Source organism: Pelophylax lessonae (assembly GCF_965119305.1).
Source record: "Pelophylax lessonae genome assembly, chromosome: 9".
NCBI classification, from domain to species: Eukaryota; Metazoa; Chordata; class Amphibia; order Anura; family Ranidae; genus Pelophylax; species Pelophylax lessonae.
In genome coordinates, this window is record NC_138776.1 from 175,267,776 (window position 1) to 175,289,615 (window position 21,840).

The window sequence follows — 21,840 nt, forward strand, 5'->3', positions numbered from 1 at the left end:
AACTGTACCCCCAGGGGTTGTTCCTTTTCTTCCATTTTCCGTTGCACGACATCCAGCTCAGCCCTGCACACATGCTCGGTTTCCTCCATTTGCTGCTGGCATCTCTGTTTCCAGCCTGCCATGCTCTCTGGGTGAGCCTGTTGTTGAGCTGCAAAGCTCCGCTGAAAATCTGCATTTGTCCCAGTGTTGCTAGGGACAACAACCTTTCTCTTTAGCCGATTCCGTTCAGGCATGGATGGGGCTGGTTCAGACGGTACCATCCCCTCCATCCATAGAATCCGGTCTCTCGTTTCAGTGACCTTTGCATCTTTCAGGGGTTTTGATCGCCCCATATTTAGTCACTCCACAAAAAATTATTTCAAAGTCCAGCAAAACTTTTAAGACCACTGTCTCTTTAAAAATTAGTAGTTTTCTCTCTCTTGCAGGATTTCCTTTCCTGTACCCACAGTTTGTGCAGTCCCTTGCACCAGACACAGTTCATCAAAAATTTTATTTATTTTTTTTTCTTTCAGGATCTTCTCTCCTGCACACATAGATTGTGCAATCTCATGCACCAGACAAAGTTCATCAAACATTTGCACTTCCTTGCAGGGATCTCTGCTTCTGCCCGCATCCTAAACCATATGTAAGAGATTAGCTCAGTGGTAGGCATAGATGACCCCTTGGGGGGTGCGTTTTCCCAGAGAGATAGCCCAAAAGTGCTTGCAAACAACAGGTTTATTAATGGTGTTTTCTTCACCAGACTGCATGCAGCAAAAACATTCAAAATAAAATAAAATAAAACAGAAAATAAATCCTTGCCTCTGTGGGCGGCTACCTTCTCACTCTGGAACCTGCCTAAGAGTCTGTCTCCAACCTACTGTTGGGCAGACTTTCTTGTCCTACAGCGGACACTCAATAGTCCATTTATAATATCTTCACAGGGCAAAACAGTCCTTTATTTCTTTCACACAGAAACAGTTCGTCTTCTCACCTTTGAGACGTCTTCACACTTGGTTACCCTCCCTGGCACACATTACTCCGGGGGGTGTTCTCCCAGGCCCACACATCCTGTCGGGAGGCACACGTCTGACTGTCCTCCTTCTCCCAGCCCACATGGCTTCAGGAGACAGCTTCCGGAGGCAGCAATCCTCAGACTTCCTTTGGACAATTATAGAAGCCTTAACTCCCTCATTCTGAACAGCTGAAGTCTGTTCAGCATCTTTAGACATTTCTTCTGGCTTCTGCAGCCGACACCCTATAGTAATTGGTGAATTGTATCTCTGATCTGTGACAACACTCACAGATTTACCTGACTTCCTGTTACAATATATACACACATATATATATATATATATATATATATATATATATACATATATACATATGTATATATGTAAATATATATATACACGTATATATATATATACATATATATATATATATATATATATATATATATACGTAATTTTTGTGAATGAGCAGCCCAAGCCAACTGTATACATTATATATATATATATATATATATATATATATACGTATATATATATATATATATATATAATAAGTGTATACAGTTGGTTTGGGCTGCTCATTCACAAGAATTACATGCAAAATAATGGTACCGCTTTCAGCACCTAAAATCCAAAAGAATCATACCGCCAGGGAGGTTAACCACTTAAGCCCCGGAGGATTTGGCTGCTAAAAGACCAGGGGGTATTTTGCGATTCGGCACTGCGTGACTTTAACGGACAATTGCGCGGTCGTGCGACGCTGTACCTGAACGAATTTGACGTCTTTTTTTTCCCACAAACAGAGCTTTCTTTTGGTGGTATTTGATCACCTGTGCGATTTTTTGATCACGCGTGATAAACAAAAAAAGAGCGTAAATTTTGCAAAAATAACAATATTTTTCACATTTTTTTATATGAAATTTCCCCAAAAAAAAAGTAAAAATCAAAATTTTTTAACATTTTCAGCCAATTTGTTTTATGCTACATACGTTTGGTAAAAAAAAAAATTGCAAAAAGTGTATTTTGATTGGTTTGCGCAAAAGTTATTGCGTTTACTAACAAAGGGAAAGATTTTTGTCATTTTTGTTGGTTTTTTTTAACGCGTAATGGTGGCGATCTGCGATTTTTTTTGCGGTACTGCGACATTGGGGCGGACAGATCGGACCATTGACTGACATTTTTGACACTTTTGGGGTTACCAGTGACATTTCTACAGTAATCAGTGCTATATATATGCACTGTTACTGTAAAAATACACTGGCAGTGAAGGGGTTAACTTTATTTGAGAGGGAGGGGCTGTGTGTGTCCCTAGGGGCGTGATTCTAACTGTGATTGGCTGTCTATTGAGCTGTAGTTACACTGATCAACGGTCCTACATAGTAGAACCATATGATCAGTGTTTCTACACAGGGGAGAATGACAGGCAGCTTGTTTACACAAGCTGCCTGCCTTTCTCCCTCTCCCCCGACGATCGCACAGTGAGCGGCGGACATCGGGTCCGCCGGTCACACGCGCGGGGGGGTCTGTGACCATGCGGGTGCGGGAGCGCGCCGCCGGCGGCGCGCGCTCGCTCCCCAGAGCCTCACAGGCTAGTGACGTATATATACGTCACTTTGCCTGTGAGGGGCTGACCGCCGCAGTATATCTACTTGCGGCGGTCGGCAAGCGGTTAATGACCAGGCCATTTTTTGCAATTCGGCACTGCATTGCTTTAACTGACAATTGCGTGGTCGTGCAACGCTGTATCCAAAAAAAATTGATGTTATTTTTTCCCTGCAAATAGATCTTTCTTTTGGTGGTCTTTGATCACCTCTGCGGTTTTTAGATTTTGCGCTATAAACAAAATAAGAGAGACAATTTTGAAAAAAACACAATATTTTTTAACTTTCTGCTATAAAACATTCCCAATTAAAAATGGTAAAAAATCAATTTTTTTATCAGTTTAGGCCAATTTGTATTCTGCTACATATTTTTGGTAAAAAAATTATCCCAAAAAGCATATATTAATTGGTTTGCGCAAAAGTTATAGCGTTTACAAACTACAGGATAGATTTATGGACTTTTTATTTTTTATCTTTTTTATTAGTAATGGCGGCCATCAGCGATTTTTATCGGGACTGCGACATTGCGGCGCACAGATCAGACCCCTAACTGACATTTTTTGGGGACCAGTGACATTAATACAGTAATCAGTGCTAAATAATATCCACTGTTACGGTATAAATGACACTGGCAGGGAAGGGGTTAACACTGGGGGTGATCAAAGGGTTAAATGTATTCCCTATTGTGCTTACTAACTTTGTGGGGGGGATGGGTTGGACCTAGGCAGAGAGAGATTGGTGATTCAGCTTAGCTGAATCACACAATCTTTCCCTGCCTCTCTGGCTGAAGAGCCGCCTGCTTTGTTTACATAGGCAGGCGGCTCTTCTGTCATTCTAGCTGAAGATCAAGGGAGACCAGCACCAATCGAGCCCGGTCCTCCCGGTGTCTGGCTGCTGAAACCACATGCACATAATCACGTAGATCTATGTGATTATGCGCAGCCGAGCCGCCCTTCCACAGTCAATCTGCATGGGGTGGTCAGCAAGTGGTTAAAATGCAAACAATTAATAAAGGGTGTAATAATGACAGAAGATATACAGAGCATATTTTTTATTTTTTTCCTAAAGAGAACACAGCAAAAGTAGTTTGCTTTCTATGTTTTCTATGACTGAATTATACTATTCTGTATGAATGTGGCATGAAGGGAACCATCACTTTTCTGACTTAGCTGTGAATGCATATTTAATCCCAAGCTATTGGTGTCTGTAGTCAGCGGACTTTATCAGCCAAGTTGTTAGATTACACTTGTCATGAAGATGAGATCCTAGGTTGCCATGGCTGGCCTCATTCTGAAAATGCTGATTGTTTGTGTCAAGATATGTCATACTGACTATGCACTAAGTGCCGGTTCACATTTGTGCGATGCGGGAACGCTGCGAATATACAGCGTGTTCCCACATCGCATCCACACCCCTGGCAGCTCATACTGCCATATGCGATACGCTGGGGGTGTCAATTAAAAGTTAACGACAGCCCCAGATCGGATCGCATATCGCAGTGCGATCTGAAAGTTCGCACAGAATCGGATCGCACTAATGTGAACCACCATGCTATCTGATTCTGCTGCGGACCAAAAAAAGGGTCCTGTGCGTCTTTTAGTGCGATTGTGGTGTGAATTCAACCATACAAACTGTATGGCTGAAATTTGCACCGCACAGAGATCGCATGTAATTTTAGGAGCAGTGCGCTCCGAATTATGTGCGATCTCTGTCATCGCACAAATGTGAACCGGCACTAATTGGTGAAAGTGAATAGAGCAAAACAAAGGACAACTAATGATGTACTTCTGAATAATCAAGACCCCTATAAGCAAACATGTTTACCTTTTGATTAATATTGCACATGTTTTAATATGAGCAACATGCTGCAATATAAAAATGACTAATACCACAATGTTTTAATTTGCACGCTAACCCCAAATAAAACTATGCATCAGTATATAAAACAATTAAAGAGGAATTAAAAAGAACAAAAAAAATTTCAAAAGTTAAAATCATAGAATGTAGGTAAATAATTAGCAAAGTGCTAAATAAAGACCAAACAAACTAGTAAATGATAAGCATGTGGACAGAGTTTCAACACCCTGTAAATCTGTTATAACCAGCCAGTGGTGGAATGTGTTCTAATTCCACCTCCACTTACAGTATATATAAAAAGGTGCCATCCTAGATTATTCAAACAACCGAAAAATCTCTTCAGAATATTCCAGGAAGGAAACCAAATTTAAAAGCAGATATGTCTGGAATCAAAGGGAAATGTGTTACCCAGAAGATCCAATGCCAAGATCCATGCAACCCTTGCCAAAACGTAGTAGTCTGCAAAGATCCATGCAACCCTTGCCAAAACGTAGTAGTCTGCAAAGATCCATGCCAAGACCGTAAGTGTTGTGTTTATAAACTATATCATTTTTATACTGTGCATTAATTAACGTAGAAAGGTTCAATGAACTCCTTCCACTGTAAAATTCTTTCCTTCTTTTAATTTCCTACTAAAATAGTTGGGGTAGGCAAGTGTGTTAGTTATAACTTATCGTATCAATAACTGTAATTTCATTTTAGCTGGACTGGTTATCTAGGTTTACTTTTATATTAAATACACAAATAAGCTAGCCCAAACAAACTATTTCCAATACCATTTTATGCGGCTGCTGTCAGAGCTCTATAAACTGTATTTAGCAGCAGCTGCATTCCTGCAGCGGTACTGGGAACTCTGTTGGACAAAACATACTATTTAAAGTAAAAGTAAACCCAGAGTTAATTTTTGAGCAAAATAATTTTTCTCCAGGAAAAAACAGCCTTAGATTATATTTTGTAAGTTCGGTTACATGACTTATAATATAACATGTAAAAATAGGCTGGAAGAGGTATTAGATTGCAGAGGTCAGATATGAAGTAAACAACCCTGTCATGGTGGTTCCAGTACCACTGAGAAAAATGCGATGAACTCCAGTTGCAGTAGATAATTAAATTAAACATAAATTATGGAGATTCAGCCATGGTTGCAATATTTGACTGAGCATTATATGTTATTTGGTTAACTTTATCGGTTGTCTGGTATTCTTCTTTAATATATGCTTGTATCTCTTTAGCATGTAAGCCTCACCATCATCACCATGGCACCATCTGTGTTCACCAACAAGGTAAGAGGAGCAATAGATTATTGTTTAAAGTATTTAGGATAATGGACGAACAGTGTAGACTTTAAAATATGCCAAACCTCCCATCAACGAGAAAGGGGATTCTTCACTGATCACAAACAGTGCACATTTTGAGTTGTTTCTTTCATAGGTGGCTTTTAAACAGGCTTTTTATAGGTGGCTTTTTGATGACAGAAATTAAAAGTCATACACATTCTCCACATGTATGTAGCAATGCTGCAACCTTTTCCTACCAGTTGCAACACAGTGGGTAAAAATAGTATAGTTTTGTATCACCATACCTCTGGCACATAAATGCAACATGGAACTAAACATGATTGCAAATTGATTAAAAATTAGGGGGTTGGTTCACCCCACTTTCTACAGATGCTATTCCACCACCGCCAAATTTGGCAGTTGGCCATGAAACACACGAAAGCCTCTCCATTTCATGCTCATACACCCCTGTGGGATAATTCATATCGGCCTGAGGTGTTGCTGGTACCAGAATATGACATTTGTATTATTAGGGGGGTCATCTACCTCTCACATGTCCTCTGATGTGGGGTAAAATCATTCCTGGAACTCAGGAATGGGTTTGGACTACCTAACCACATCAATACCTAATTTGGGGACTCCATTCCCAGTCTTGATTCCTTACATTTATTAGAGGTAATTAACGGTCAGGACCCCAAGAAACGTATTTCCACATTTTATAATTATCTATTGTTTCCTGATGCTACTACACTGGCCTACCAACTAAAAGCGCGTTGGAAAGCTGAAGATGGGGAAATAGTAGATGAAGACAGGGATGAGTTCTGAAACAATTGCAGATTAGTCTCTCCCAAGCTCTCTGACCGACTAACTCACCTATACATACCCCACAGGTACTACTTAACACCTATTCAAAATCCATCATGCCCTAGATGTGCTTAGCCCAGGGGCACATTTTACCATTTTTTATGGTACTATCCCTATATTCAAAGGTACTGGATGCAGGTGGTAAATTTTCTCCATTATCGGATGGGCTCCCCCCTGACCCTTTGCCTCAAGCAATGTCTGTTAGGCCTCCTGTCTTTGCCCAAGAAAGAAAAACACCTCCGCATTTTCCTAAAGGAGTTACTCTTTATGGCCAGAATGATGATTGCCAGGCTCTGACTTAGAGAAGCCCCCCAGACAATTCAACAACAGATTAGGGCCCTCACAAGATTTGGAACAGGCAGTTGGAAAATTCTTCAACTTGTATAGTGGAGGAACAGTTCCCACCCTTGTTGTCACTCCTTAGACACCCTGTGCATGATTTTCACCCAGGTCTCTGACAGGGCAGCTTGATTCATTTGCTTCTCCCCTTTTGACTATTTGTATATCATTGGATGCGATTGACAGAGTTTGTATATCAGTGCTAATAACTATTACATGTTTGTAACTTTTCCTATAGTAGTACGAATACTGTTCATTTAATGTCCTAAACCTGCATGACGTTGTCACTATATATAATGCATTGACGGTGTTTGTTGCACTGTCACTTGTAGGTTTCCTCTTTTTACAATATTAAAGAGTTTGCCTTTGTTCAAAATACAAAAATTAGGGGGTTGGTTCTCTTTGCCAAAAGGACTCTAATATGCATTGTTTTGCAAACCTCTGTAAATGATATACATTATGTACTCTTCATCTACAGTCTTTAGATAAAGATCCTCAGCTATCCTTACCATGAAAATTATGTTACTCTATACTGCAGCTGTGAACTAGGAGTGCACATTTCTACCCTCTACTAATTCTGGGGCTTATTACAGCCACAGGCTTCAGATTAGGTGCTTATTTGCACACAGTTTGGCTCTCTGAAAAACAGATTGTGGTGGATAGCTAGGAGAAGTTTTATTACCTCCTCACTGTCTGTTTTAACCCCTAACAACCCACACCAGCTCTGTGCATTGCACATTAATGACACAACCCCATTTGATCATGTGATCATTATGACAGCCAGTCATGGTGGTCACCAGAGGTTTCAAACTTCTTCATCCTGTAGAAGCTACTGTGCTTGTTTCTCTGGGCAGTCAAGATGAAGTGTTAGATAGCATTACAGTTTGCAGAAAAAATTACAATGGTAAATAATGAAATGTTACTTTTTTTTAAACAGTTTTTTATCCATTGTTGTTGATTTGTCATCTTATAATGAATTCAGAGCAAAGTATTTATTAAAACAGGTCATGTAATAGGTTCTTAGTAAAAAATGTTTAAGGTAGGTAAAATAGAGTTACGGTCAAGAGAATCAGCACCTATTAATGCTGCTAAACTCATTCTGAGCACTAATGCTTCAATGGCCTCTGGTCATGAATGGGTTGGGATGTAATATATGACTAATGAAGGATTTTTTTTCCTTGGCAGATCCATGCAATCCATGCAACCCTTGTGTTGTCCCCTGCTGTCCTGATCCATGTGATCCTTGTCATGGACATGGACATTTCTGCTGTGATAAATGAAGACATCATGTGCCTATAATCTAAGCTATTTATTTACTTCTCTGCAAAATAAACTACACTCATCTCATTGTACACTGTTAAATTCTACATCTTTTTGTCTCTTGTTAAATAACCCTGCTCAATTAAAATCTTAGCAACTGATATGTTTTTGTGTTTCGTCACTTGTTCTATACTTAACAAATTGTTGGTCGTATCAAACATACTAACTTAATATTAGGAGGTTTAAAATTTTTTAGAAAGGAGATATTTTCTAATTTTTTTTACAGATTAATGGCAACTGCAATATTGGGGGATATTTACTAAAACTGGTGCACACAGAATCTGGTGCAACTGTGCATAGTATCCATTCAGCTTCTAACTTCAGCTTGTTCAGTTAAGCTTTGCCAAAAAACCTAGAAGTCGATTAGTTACTATGCACAGCTGCACCAGATTCAGTGTGCACCAGTTTTAGTAAAACTCCCCCATGGTGTTTTATACAAAGCATCACCATTTTAAAATGTTTCTTGTGCTATGATGGTTAGGGTTGAGCAAACCTGGACTGTATTGTTCGTGTTCGTACCGGACTTTTGGGTATTCGGTACCCAAACCCGGACATTTCACTGTATGTTCGGGTACTGTCCGTTGTTCGGTAACGTTATTTTAATGTTTTGGCACGGTTTTAATGGCACGGTTTCAACAGGTGCAAGGCAGCCAATCAGCAAACGTTTAACTAGTGTGCCCTTGAAGCCATCACAGCCATGTCTACCAATGGCATGGCTGTGATAGGCCAGTGCAGCATGTGACCCAAACTTTATATAAGCTGGAGTCAAACAGCGCCGCGCGTCAATCTGCTTTATCATACAGCGATCTACATTGATTTGATTTTGTGGGGTGCAGTGAACAATTTTTTTGCCCGGAGGGAGAGATAGGAGTTTACTGTAGGGCTAGGCTGGAGAGATTGCTTGTATGGGAAGCATAGATAGGAACAATCTGCTTTAATCAGACAGCGATCTACATTGATTGTATTGTGTGGGGGGGCAGTGAACGATCTTTATGCCCTGACCTGAGCCAAGTGAGGAGGAGAAGGGAGAAACAAAATTTTTTTATTAGACTGTTAAGCGTGCGGTGCTGCACAAAAATGTTTAATGCAACCTCAGTGCATATGTGTGTGCTTAATCTGCATTTAAAAAAGAAAAAAAATGTTTTCCTTCATATTTAACTTCAAAGACTGTATAATTCTAAATGTGGCGCTAATCTAAAAAACTGTTTTCACAGAATGTTCATATAGATCCAAGAGAGGAACAACGGTTCACAGGTGATCCGTAAATATATATGTGAAGATCTTTAGATGGATAGAAGTGAAGATCCTCAGTGGGAGAAAACCACCACCAAACACCCGTACACACTGATCCTTACCGGATATATATGACCCTCATCACAAAGGTCATATAGCGTTTTAAGTATAGCGTATGTATCACAGGCAAATAGGATCCTCCACTCCTTAGTCCCAGCATATATCAAACGATCGTCATCTCATCATCATAGGGCCCAAAAAAGAACACCGCCTCATAGTGTAACCTGTTATGCAACTTTATTTGGCCCAAAAGCAATGTAAATAACTTACAGAATCACCGCTGATAGTGAGCGTTGTGTGTTACTTCCCTCCGATGGTTTGATACTGCTGCATCCCACCGACAAAATGGCCGCCGTGTCTCTTCCGCGTGTGGCGTGCGTTGCCGTAGGCTCCACCCGACGCGTTTCATCATAGACTGACGTCTTCAAGGGGTGTGGTCCTACGTCGGTTGGGATTGGACGGAAGCATTGACTCTCACCCATACCCGGAAGTGGTCGGCTTGCGCTCCAACGACTGGATGCGGATGTTAAAGAGATAGACTAAGGTATAACAACCTCTCGATCATGTCGCCAATATGATATGCGACAAAATAAAGAAAGAGATAACAATCCCTTATATTGATTTAATGTTATTATGTTATGTGGAACCAAACAACCACATTTTGAACATAAAATATACACACAACACCTCGGAGGTCACGGCTCCATCTGGTGGTCGCACTCTAAACCACAGGTTAGAGAACACACAACTCCCTCTTCACATAGCAGTAGATTACATAAAAACACATTTAATTAAAAACAATCCATATAAAACATGTAAAAACACATAAAATTCTTACAAATAAAGACTAAAAGGAGACTAGAAAAAAGACTAGAATATTTCTGAATAACAGCAACATCCATAAAAATTCACATATAAAATAGCCAAAAAATGTATTCCAAAAATACTATCATGAATTATTAATGAATGCGTTAATATCCCATTCAATATTCAGGCCTAAAGGGGTATAGGATTTCAACCTATAAATCCAGCTGGTTTCCAATTTGGAGACCCCCCGGGTCATATTGCTGCCGCTCCAATTCTTGGAGAATTTGTCTATTACCAAGAAGATTGTCCCCTTAGGGTTCCTTTGATGGCACTGGTCATAGTGCCTTGAGACACTATGTTTTGGAAACCCCTTGACTATGTTGGCCACATGCTCCTTAAGTCTGACATGAAGCTCTCGGATAGTGCGGCCAACATTGTCAAGGCCACAGGGACACCTAAGTAAATAAACCACATATCTAGTGGTACAAGATATGAAAGGCTTAAAGTGAAAATCTTGACCCGTAGAGCCTGAGGTAAAGGAACAAACTCTCCTGCTTCTCTCGTGATTTGCAAATGGCACATTTCCTACATGGGAAGAATCCTCCCATCGTCTGAAAAAAAGATGTTAGCTTAGGGGGATCTCTCACATTAGGAGCCACTTGTAATTTTAAAGGTGGTACCCCCCTAAAAACCACCTGAGGTGCTCTGGGATCAGGGGGCCTAATACTCCATAATTTTTCAAAATATGCTAGTGGCGGCGAAGAATCTTTTTTACCGAAAAGTGTTGCGTGGAATAGGATGAAAGAAAAGCAAATCCAAAGGACTCATTCTTCACCTTGGCTTTTGGCTCTAGCAAATCATCTCTATTGTGCATGTCCGCTCTCACTATGGCCTCATCTAAGACCTGCTCACTGTATCCTTTTTCCAAAAACTTCTCCTTTAGGATGGAGGCTTCTTTAAGAAAATCACTCCTTAATGAGCAGTTACGCTTTAGGAGCAAGAACTGACTGACAGGAACGGATCTAAGCCACGCAGCATGATGATAGCTGGTGGTATCAATAAATCCGTTCCTGTCAGTAGTTTTGAAAAAGGTAGATGTCATGATATGACCCTCCTGCACCATTATTTTCAGGTCCAAGAAATGAATCTCGGAGCTGGTAAACTCGTATTGTAAATTAATACCTCTATCATTCTGGTTGAGAGTGATCATAAACTCTTTTAAGGAGTCCGTACTGCCATCCCATAGGAGGAGGATGTCATCAATATACCTACGCCAGAGCACTAGCTCTGGCCTAGGCATACCCATGACAACATCCTCCTCCCACTTGGCCATAAAAAGGTTGGCCATACTGGGCGCAAATTTTGTGCCCATGGCCACACCTCTATTTTGCAAATAGAAATTGCCTTTAGACCAAAAAACAAATTATAAACCATTGCGAAACTCAGCAAAGAAATTATATAATCCTTCTGGAAGCTCAGAGGGATGTCCTGACTTAAATAGTAGGACACCGCTTCCAAACCCTGATCGAGGGAAATAATAGTATACAAGGACGAAACATCCGCAGTCACTAAAATATAACCTTCTTTCCACTGAATCTTGCTGAGTTCGTTAATGACATGCATCGAATCCCTGAGATATGATGGCATCTTAGAGACCAATGGTTGCAGAAAATGGTCTATATATTTGCAAACAGTGTCCTTATGCACTTTAGGCAAAAAATATATCACCGGGATCCTGGGTGCTGTGGGTACTAGAAAGGCCTTTTCTTTCTTGGTAAGCAATTTTCTATCAAAACCTTCCGCCACCAACATTTCCAGTTCAGTTTTATACGTCTTAGTGGGATCACCTTTTAAAGGGATATAAGTATCTTGATCAGACAAAAGTCTCATCATGTGTCATATGCCTCTATGTCGAGAATTACAATCCCCCCCCCTTATCAGCGGGCCTAACAACAATATCCTTACGTTCCTTGAGTGTTCTGAGGCCTCTATTAAAGGAGAGATCAGTTCAACACTTTTTGATCTGTAACTGGTCTAGATCTCTGGCTACTAGGTCTCTGAACAAAGTCAAGGACGGTGCTAAAGGTCCCGGGGGGTTAAACGTAGAGGCATTAGTAAATTGAGTATTTCTCACTCCCATAACATATTCCTGTTTAGATGGAATAGGGTTACTGGTTAGATATCTCTTAATGCTCAACTTTCTGACGTATTTCTGAAGATCAATGAAAGTATCAAATTTGCTAAGGGGTTTGGGGGGGGCACTCTGATGAGTACATGTCTCTCATCAGAAGAAATGACGGCAGAGCTCAAATTAAGGAGCCCACCGTCCTTCAGAGCCGCTTCCTTTTTGTATTGGAGTCCTTCCCCCCTCTTGTCCCCCTTTAACATTTTTTCATCTTTTTTTTTTCGGGGTAATCCCCTGAAAAAAACTTTGTTGGGATCCCTGATTGTATTGGTCTGGGTAATATCCATTTCCATATCCATTATTTCCCTGATGGGGGAAAAATGTTTGGTACACATTAGGATGGGAATTGGATAGCTGACCTTCTGGATGGATCGGAGCCCTATCCCTTTCATAGGGATGATTGGTAATATAACGTTCTGGTTTAGAAGTAGGCATAATACCCCTTTGTGGATGGGGTTGAGATGGACGCCCCCTTTATAGACTGTATGTCAGACAGACATTGCTTTTCTAACCTGCTCTTCATAAAGCACCAATGTGAGGGGAAAATAATTATTTTACAGTATTTAGGGTAAAAAAATAATTTTTGAGTTTTTCATTCATAAATTAGAGTTGTATTGCGCCTTGCAATAAAAAAAACTATTTAGGGACAAAAAAAGTTGATTGCGGCCCTGTCTGCATATGTTACAGTAAGATACACCCATTGCATACTGTTGTATTGCGCCTTGCAATAAAAAATACATTTAGGGGACAAAAAAAGTTGATTGCGGACCTGTGTGCATATGTTACAGTGAGATACACCCATTGCATACTGTTGTATTGCGCCTTGCAATAAAAAATACATTTAGGGGACAAAAAAAGTTGATTGCGGCCCTGTCTGCATATGTTACAGTGAGATACACCCATTGCATACTGTTGAATTGCGCCTTGCAATAAAAAAAAACATTTAGGGGACAAAAAAAGTTGATAGCGTCCCTGTCTGCATATGTTACAGTGAGATACACCCATTGCATACTGTTGAATTGCGCCTTGCAATAAAAAAAAAACAATTAGGGGACAAAAAAAGTTGATTGAGGCCCTGTCTGCATACGTTACAGTGAGATACACCCACTGCATGCTGTTGTATTGCGCCTTGTAATAAAAAAAAAACATTTAGGGGACAAAAAAGTTGATTGCGGCCCTCTCTGCATATGTTACAGTGAGATACACCCATTGCATACTGTTGAATTGCGCCTCGCAATAAAAAAAAACATTTAGGGGACAAAAAAAGTTGATCGCGGCCCTGTCTGCATATGTTACAGTGATCTGCCCCCTTCCTGTCAACACTTTCAAGGCACTGAGTGCCACTGTCATCAACTAGGACCACCAAATCTTTTTTCATCCTAGCTTCCCCCTAGTGAGTAACTTGCATTTGTATTTTTAGCACCCAAAATGCATTACTTTACACTTTTCAACAATAACCCTCATTTGCCATGTAGTTGCCCAGCCCACCATTATTTTTTTTAAATCTTCTTGTATGATTTCCACATATTGGTATGAAGTTATTGTCCTGCTTAGCTTTGTATTGTCAGAAAACAAAGAGATTGAGCTTTTTATACCAATTTCTATATCATTTATGAATAATTTAAACAGAATTGGTCGCAGGACAGATTATTGGGGGACCCCACTCACCACATTAGACTATTCTGAGTATTCACTATTTATTACCACCCTTTGGACACTACCCTGTAACCAGTTTTCTACCCAGGTACATACCCTATTCCGACAGGCCTCAACGTAAACATTTATGGGGAACTGTATCAAGTGTCTTTGCAAAATCCAGATATACCACATCCATAGGCCTAACTTTATCTAGATGGCAGCTCACTGCCTCATAGAATGTTAACAGATTGGTCTGGCAAGAATGATCCTTGATTAATCCATGCTTATTGCTACTAATGATACTGTTTTTATAAGCAGTGTAACAGAACCACGACCCACACTGTGTTTGTGGGATTCCATCACTATACGGCTTCCTTCAGTCTTGAACATAGATATCAAATATCCTAGCTACCCCCATACAAAGCTAGCCGACAGCTTAGCTTGTACAAGTAAGGGACCTTCTCTTTATTGAACAACTCACACAGAATATATACAGCATGGACATCCCCCTCCTGATCAGATTACCCCATCAGGTCAGGGGGTTGGCTGATTACATTAACATATGAAAATTAAATTGTATACAGAACTAGAATTAACCTGAACTTATTATCTAGCCATCTGGACAGAAACAATATGTGAGTTATTTAACAATTAACAATGGGACAGACAGGCTTAACAGAATACACATCACACCTCAATAAACAGACAATAGGAAGAAACTGTCCGTTTCTGACACTGAAGTACAATACACAGTATCATAAGTGTAAACATAGAACCCATTGTAGATAACAGGTGAGTATATCAGCATATTCAACAATGTGTGGAAGACAGGTGGTTGACCTGGGAAGATGAGCTGGCTGCTTCATCTCTTGTACCTTTATCCAGCTGCTGGACAGATGCATTCCTCCATCCAAGCTCATCCTGTGCAGAAACAGGTTTATCGAGGTGAGTCAACACTTACTTCATCTGCCATAAGACCTCCGTATGCCAAACCGTGGGTGCAGGTGAGCAAACCACAAACTGTGCCACATTGCCGACTCTTCAGCCAGAATTTCCGGACAGTCAGCTGGCACTTCTGGATATTCCCAGGCATGGGGAGCCCAGCCCTGGCGCTGAGCAGAGTCTGCAGCCATCTCTAGGTGATCTCCAGCTCCCATTCCTGAATGGCCAGAAACTCCATATCTTCCAGTGCCCAGAACACTTCTGAGATGTTACAGGATCTCTCTGTAATCCATAATTTCCTCTAACCGCTACTCCAAATCTCTCCCAAAGTTGGGGTCCTTGGACTGCCTCTCTAATAACAGCCCCAGGCCACCGTAGCAAAAGCCTTCTGTTGGGCCGTTGTCCGCTGTCCATGGGCACACTTGGGTTACATACCAGAGGAGGGCTCTGTAGCTCTCGTCCAACTGCATCTCCCCCTGGACCAGCCTGCTTAACTCAGCTTTCCATTCCTTGTGCGGTTGTCTCCGCAAATATACCATTTGAACTTTGTACTGCGACCAGTACCTTTCCTGGAAGGAGGTAAGGATTTTCCCTGGTGTTGCTGCTCATGGGCTAGCGCTTCCTTCCAGAGTTCCCAGTGGATTAAATCATACCATCAAAGCAGGATCTTCTCTGAAAGTGGTCCCCTGTGCTGTATCCGCATCTCTCGCAACCTCCTTCCGAATTCCTCTTCCATGGCGGCTGATAACTGTACCTCTCCTCTTCTGCTATCCGGACCTTGAATCCCGGTGGGGGTTTGGATGTCCCAGACTGCAGAAAGCATCCCACTGCTTGCCACCAATGTAATGGAGCTGTGACCCACACTGTCCTTGTGGACTTCCGTCAGTATACCGCTTCTTCCCAGTCTTGAACATAGATATCAAATAACCTAGCCGCCCCCATACAAAGCTAGCCGACAACTTAGCTTGTACAAGTTAAGGAACCTGCTCTTTATTGAACAACTCACACAGATTATTTACAGCATTGACACCCCCCTCCTGATCAAATTACCCCATCAGGTCAGGGGTTGCCTGATTATATTATCATATGCAGATGAAATTGTCTACAGAAATAGAATTAATCTGAACTAACAATATGTGAGTTCATTAACAATCAACAATGGGACAGACAGGCTTAACAGAATACACATCATACCTCAGAAAGAGACCACCAGTGACAGACTGTCCGTTTCTGACATTGTAGTACAATACACATTATCATAAGTGTAAACACAGAATCCATTGTAGATAACAGGTGAGTATATCAGCATATTCAATCATGTGTGGAAGACAGGTGGTTGAGCTGATGATATTGTGAGTACCGTCACAAGCAGATTCTTGGATATAGTCCCTTATCATCCCTTCCAATAGTTTACAAACTATTGATGATAGACTAACTAAAGCATGTGCAGATTAGTATGAATTAGCATGCATGTCTGGCACAGGCTTTTGGCACCCAGAGATCTATTTGAAGCACAGCTAACTAAGGGCCAGTTCACACTAGATGCAGTGCGAATTCATAGCGAATTTGCTGCAAATTCGCACTGCATCAAAATCACAACCTGTCCATGCAAACTGATTGTGGAGTGTATGTTAAAGTGATTGTAAAGTTTCATTTTTTTTTTTTTTTTTTTACCGGCCACCTGCCGCATATATATAAAAAATGACAAATCTTTCTCCTAGTTTGTAGTTGCGATAACTTTTGCGCAAACCAATCAAATACGCGTATTGCAATTTTTTTTTACTAAAAATATGTAGCAGAAAACAAATTGGCCTAAAAGGATGAAAAATTAATAATTAAAATATTTTTTTTTTGGGGGGGGGGGGGGGGGGAATAATGTTATATAGCAGAAAGTAAAAATTATTGTTTTTTTTTTTCAGAATTGTCGCTGTTTTTTTGTTTATAGCGCAAAAAATAAAAATTGCAGAGGTGATCAAATACCACCAAAAGAAAGCTATATTTGTTGGGGAAAAAAAGGACATTGATTTTATTTGGGTTCAGCATTGCATGACCTTGCAATTGTCAGTTAAATTTACACAGTGCCGTATTGCAAATAATGGCCTGGTCATTAAGGGGGTAAATCCTTCCGGTCCACAAGTGGTTGTACCTGGCGACCCTGCCATTCTTAATGCTTCCTCCTTCCTGGTGGTAACATAGAGCCTATGGTTTGTTGGCACCACAGTGCTCATGCTCCCATTTAGATAAGTATTGCATGTATTACATTGTACTACTGTATATTAAAGATATTACTATAGTATATGTATACTATATACTATGTTAAGTGTTTTACTATACAGGGATTACTTATTAGGTCATGTGATTATGGTTCTCATTTCCACGACACGAACCAGGTTGCGACGAAGCTACATCCACAGCACGTTACATGTCATGTGACATTGCTTAAACAATTACATGCTCTGGCAACCAGGGCATTCAGAATGAAGTGCAGTATCAGTCTTGCATGTGTTCCTCTCTCTATGCTGATCAGTTGCTTGACAACAACAACAACAACAACTTTACTTTTAAAGTAATTTAAGGCTGTTAGTGTTCCCTGCCTATGCAAAAGAGGGGCAGATAACTCGAGTTTAAAAACACTTTAAAGCCCAGGACTCTCCTTCCACCTCCAAGACAAGCCTCAGCAGCATAATATCACAGATACAAGGTTGATACTGGCCTTCATAAGCTGTGCTCACAGTCTAGTACCTCTAGCTTTGGCCCCATACTTTGCAGAGCACATCTTACATGCTGTTCCATCAATTTGCTGCTCAAATAGAAAATGCATGAATTTAAGTTTAGAGGGCAGTAATATAGTATCAAGTTTTTAAAGGTTTTTACAGGTATTTATACATATTTTTGTTTCACTATTAACCACTTCAGTTCCGGAAGGTTTTACCCCCTTATTGACCAGGCCATTTTTTGCAATTCGGCACTGCATTGCTTTAACTGACAATTGCGTGGTCGTGCAACGCTGTATCCAAATAAAATTGATGTTATTTTTTCCCTACAAATAGAGCTTTCTTTTGGTGGTCTTTGATCACCTCTGCGGTTTTTAGATTTTGCGCTATAAACAAAATAAGAGAGACAATTTTGAAAAAACACAATATTTTTTAACTTTCTGCTATAAAACATTCCCAATTAAAAATTGTAAAAAATCTAATATTTTAATCAGTTTAGGCCAATTTGTATTCTGCTACATATTTTTGGTAAAAAAAAAAATCCCAAAAAGCATATATTAATTGGTTTGCGCAAAAGTTATTGCGTTTACAAACTACAGGATAGATTTATGGACTTTTTATTTTTTATCTTTTTTATTAGTAATGGTGGCCATCAGCAATTTTTATCGGGACTGCGACATTGCGGTGGACAGATCAGACCCCTAACTGACATTTTTTGGGGACCAGTGACATTAATACAGTAATCAGTGCTAAATAATATCCACTGTTACTGTATAAATGACACTGGCAGGGAAGGGGTTAATACTGGGGGTGATCAAAGGGTTAAATGTATTCCCTATTGTGCTTACTAACTGTGTGGGGGGGTTGGGTTGGACCGAGGCAGAGAGAGATTGGTGATTCAGCTTAGCTGAATCACAAGATCTTTCCCTGCCTCTCTGGCTGAAGAGCCGCCTGCTTTGTTTACATAGGCAGGTGGCTCTTCTGTCATTCTAGCTGAAGATCAAGGGAGACCAACACCAATCGAGCCCGCTCCTCCCGTGGCCTGGCTGCCGAAACCACATGCACATAATCACGTAGATCTATGTGATTATGCGCAGCCGAGCCGCCCTTCCACAGTAAATCTGCATGGGGTGGTCAGCAAGTGGTTAAAATGCAAACAATTAATAAAGGGTGTAATAATGACAGAAGATATACAGAGCTTATTTTTTTATTTTTTTCCTAAAGAGAACACAGCAAAAGTAGTTTGCTTTCTATGTTTTCTATGACTGAATTATACTATTCTGTATGAATGTGGTTAGGGGGGGCATGAAGGGAACCATCACTTTTCTGACTTAGCTGTGAATGCATATTTAATCCCAAGCTATTGGTGTCTGTAGTCAGCGGACTTTATCAGCCAAGTTGTTAGATTACACTTGCCATGAAGATGAGATCCTAGGTTGCCATGGCTGGCCTCATTCTGAAAATGCTGATTGTTTGTGTCAAGATGTGTCATATTGACTATGCACTAAGTGCCGGTTCACATTTGTGCGATGAGGAAACGCTGCGAATATACAGCGTGTTCCCGCATCGCATCCACACCCCTGGCAGTTCACACTGCCATATGCAATACGCTGGGGGTGTCAATTAAAAGTTAACGACAGCCCCAGATCGGATTGCATATCGCAGTGTGATCTGAAAGTTTGCACAGAATCGGATCGCACTAGTGTTAACCACCATGCTATCCGATTCTGCTTCGGACCAAAAAAAGGGTCCTGTGCGTCTTTTAGTGCGATTACGGTGGGAATTTAGCCATACAAACTGTATGGCTGAATTTGCACCGCACAGAGATCGCATGTAATTTTAGGAGCAGTGCGATCTCTGTCATTGCACAAATGTGAACCGGCACTAATTGGTGAAAGTGAATAGAGCAAAAACAAAGGACAACTAATGACGTAGTTCTGAATAATCAAGACCCCTATAAGCAAACATGTTTACCTTTTGAGTAATATTGCACATGTCTTAATATGAGCAACATACTGCAATCTAAAAATGACTAATACCACAATTTTTTAATTTGCACGTCAACCCCAAATAAAACTATGAATCAGTATATAAAACAATTAAAAAGGAATTAAAAAGAACAAAAAAAATTAAAAAGTTAAAATCATAGAATGTAGGTAAATAATTAGCAAAGTGCTAAATAAAGACCAAACAAACTAGTAAATGATAAGCATGTGGACAGCGTTTCATCACCCTGTAAATCTGTTATAACCAGCCAGTGGTGTAATGTGTTCTAATTCCACCTCCACTCACAGTATATATAAAAAGGTGCCATCCTAGATTATTCAAACAACCTAAAAATATCTTCAGAATATTCCAAGAAGGAAACCAAATTTAAAAGCAGATATGTCTGGAATCAAAGGGAAATGTATTACCCAGAAGATCCAATGCCAAGATCCATGCAACCCTTGCCAAAACGTCGTAGTCTGCAAAGATCCATGCAACCCTTGCCAAAACGTAGTAGTCTGCAAAGATCCATGCCAAGACCGTAAGTGTTTATAAACTATATCATTTTTATACTGTGCATTAATTAACGTAGAAAGGTTCAATGAACTCCCTCCACTGTAAAATTCTTTCCTTCTTTTAATTTCCTACTAAAATTGTTTGGGTAGGCAAGTGTGTCAGTTAAAACTTATTGTATCAATAACTGTAATTTCATTTTAGCTGGACTGGTTATCTAGGATTACTTTAATATTAAATACACAAATAAGCTGGCCCAAACAAACTATTTCCATTACCATTTTATGTGGCTGCTGTCAGAGCTCTATAAACTGTATTTAGCATCAGCAGCATTCCTGCAGCGGTACTGGGAACTCTGTTGGACAAAACATGCTATTTAAAGTAAAAGTAAACCCAGAGATAATTTTTGAGCAAAATAATTTTTCTCCAGGAAAAAACAGCCTTAGATTATATTTTGTACGTTCTGTTACATGACTTATAATATAAAATGTAAAAATAAGCTGGAAAAGGAATTAGATTGCAGAGGTCGGATATGAAGTAAACATTCCTGACATGGTGGTTCCAGTACCACTGAGAAAAATGCGATGAACTCCAGTTGCAGTAGATAATTAAATTAAACATAAATTATGGGGATTCAGCTATGGTTGCAATATTTGACTGAGCATTATGTTATTAGGTTAACTTTATCGGTTGTCTGGTATTCTTCTTTAATAAATGCTTGTATCTCTTTAGCATGTAAGCCTCACCATCATCACCATGGCACCGTCTGTGTTCACCAACAAGGTAAGAGGAGCAATAGATTATTGTTTAAAGTATTTAGGATAATGGACAAACAGTGTAGACTTTAAAATATGCCAATCTTCCCATCACTGAGAAAGGGGATTCTTCACTGATCACAAACAGTGCACATTTTGAGTTTCTTTCATAGGTGGCTTTTAAACAGGCTTTTTATAGGTGGCTTTTTGATGGCAGAAATGAAAAGTCATACACATTCTCCACATGTATGTAGTTTTGCTGCAACCTTTTCCTACCAGTCGCAACACACTGGGTAAAAATAGTAGAGTTATGTATCACCATACCTCTGGCACATGCAACATGGAATTAAACATGATTGCAAATTGATTAAAAATTAGGGGGTTGGTTTACCCCACCTCATACAGATGCTATTTAACCACTGCCAAATTTGACAGTTGGCCATGAAACACACGAAAGCCTCTCCATTTCATGCTCATACACCCCTGTGGGATAATCTGTATCAGCCTGAGGTGTCGTTGGTACCTGATTATGACATTTGGATTAATAGGGGGGTCATCTAACTCTCACATGTCCTCTCTGGTGTGGGGTAAAATCATTCCAGGAACTCAGGAATGGGTTTAGACTACCTAACCACATGTGTTTCTGGTACCTTCAACTACACCTAGCGATCAATATCTAATTTGGGGACTCCATTCCCAGTCTAGAGTTAATTAATGGTCAGGACCCCAGGAAAAATATATTTCCACATTTTATAAT

At 40.1% G+C, this 21,840-nt stretch overlaps 1 protein-coding gene and 1 long non-coding RNA gene across 2 annotated transcripts in view; both read left to right on the plus strand.

The window, feature by feature from the left end:
• Window positions 1-21,840, plus strand: part of LOC309564720 — a 626,554-nt gene that overhangs the window by 296,197 nt on the left and 308,517 nt on the right. The gene's annotated exons all lie outside the window — the stretch shown is intronic.
• Window positions 4,830-8,210, plus strand: LOC309564582 (uncharacterized protein; the record flags this gene model as incomplete). Its single annotated transcript, XM_082269230.1, has 3 exons — window positions 4,830-4,971; window positions 5,683-5,733; window positions 8,116-8,210. 3 exons carry the CDS (start codon window positions 4,830-4,832, stop codon window positions 8,208-8,210), a joined length of 288 nt encoding a protein of 95 aa, XP_082125356.1.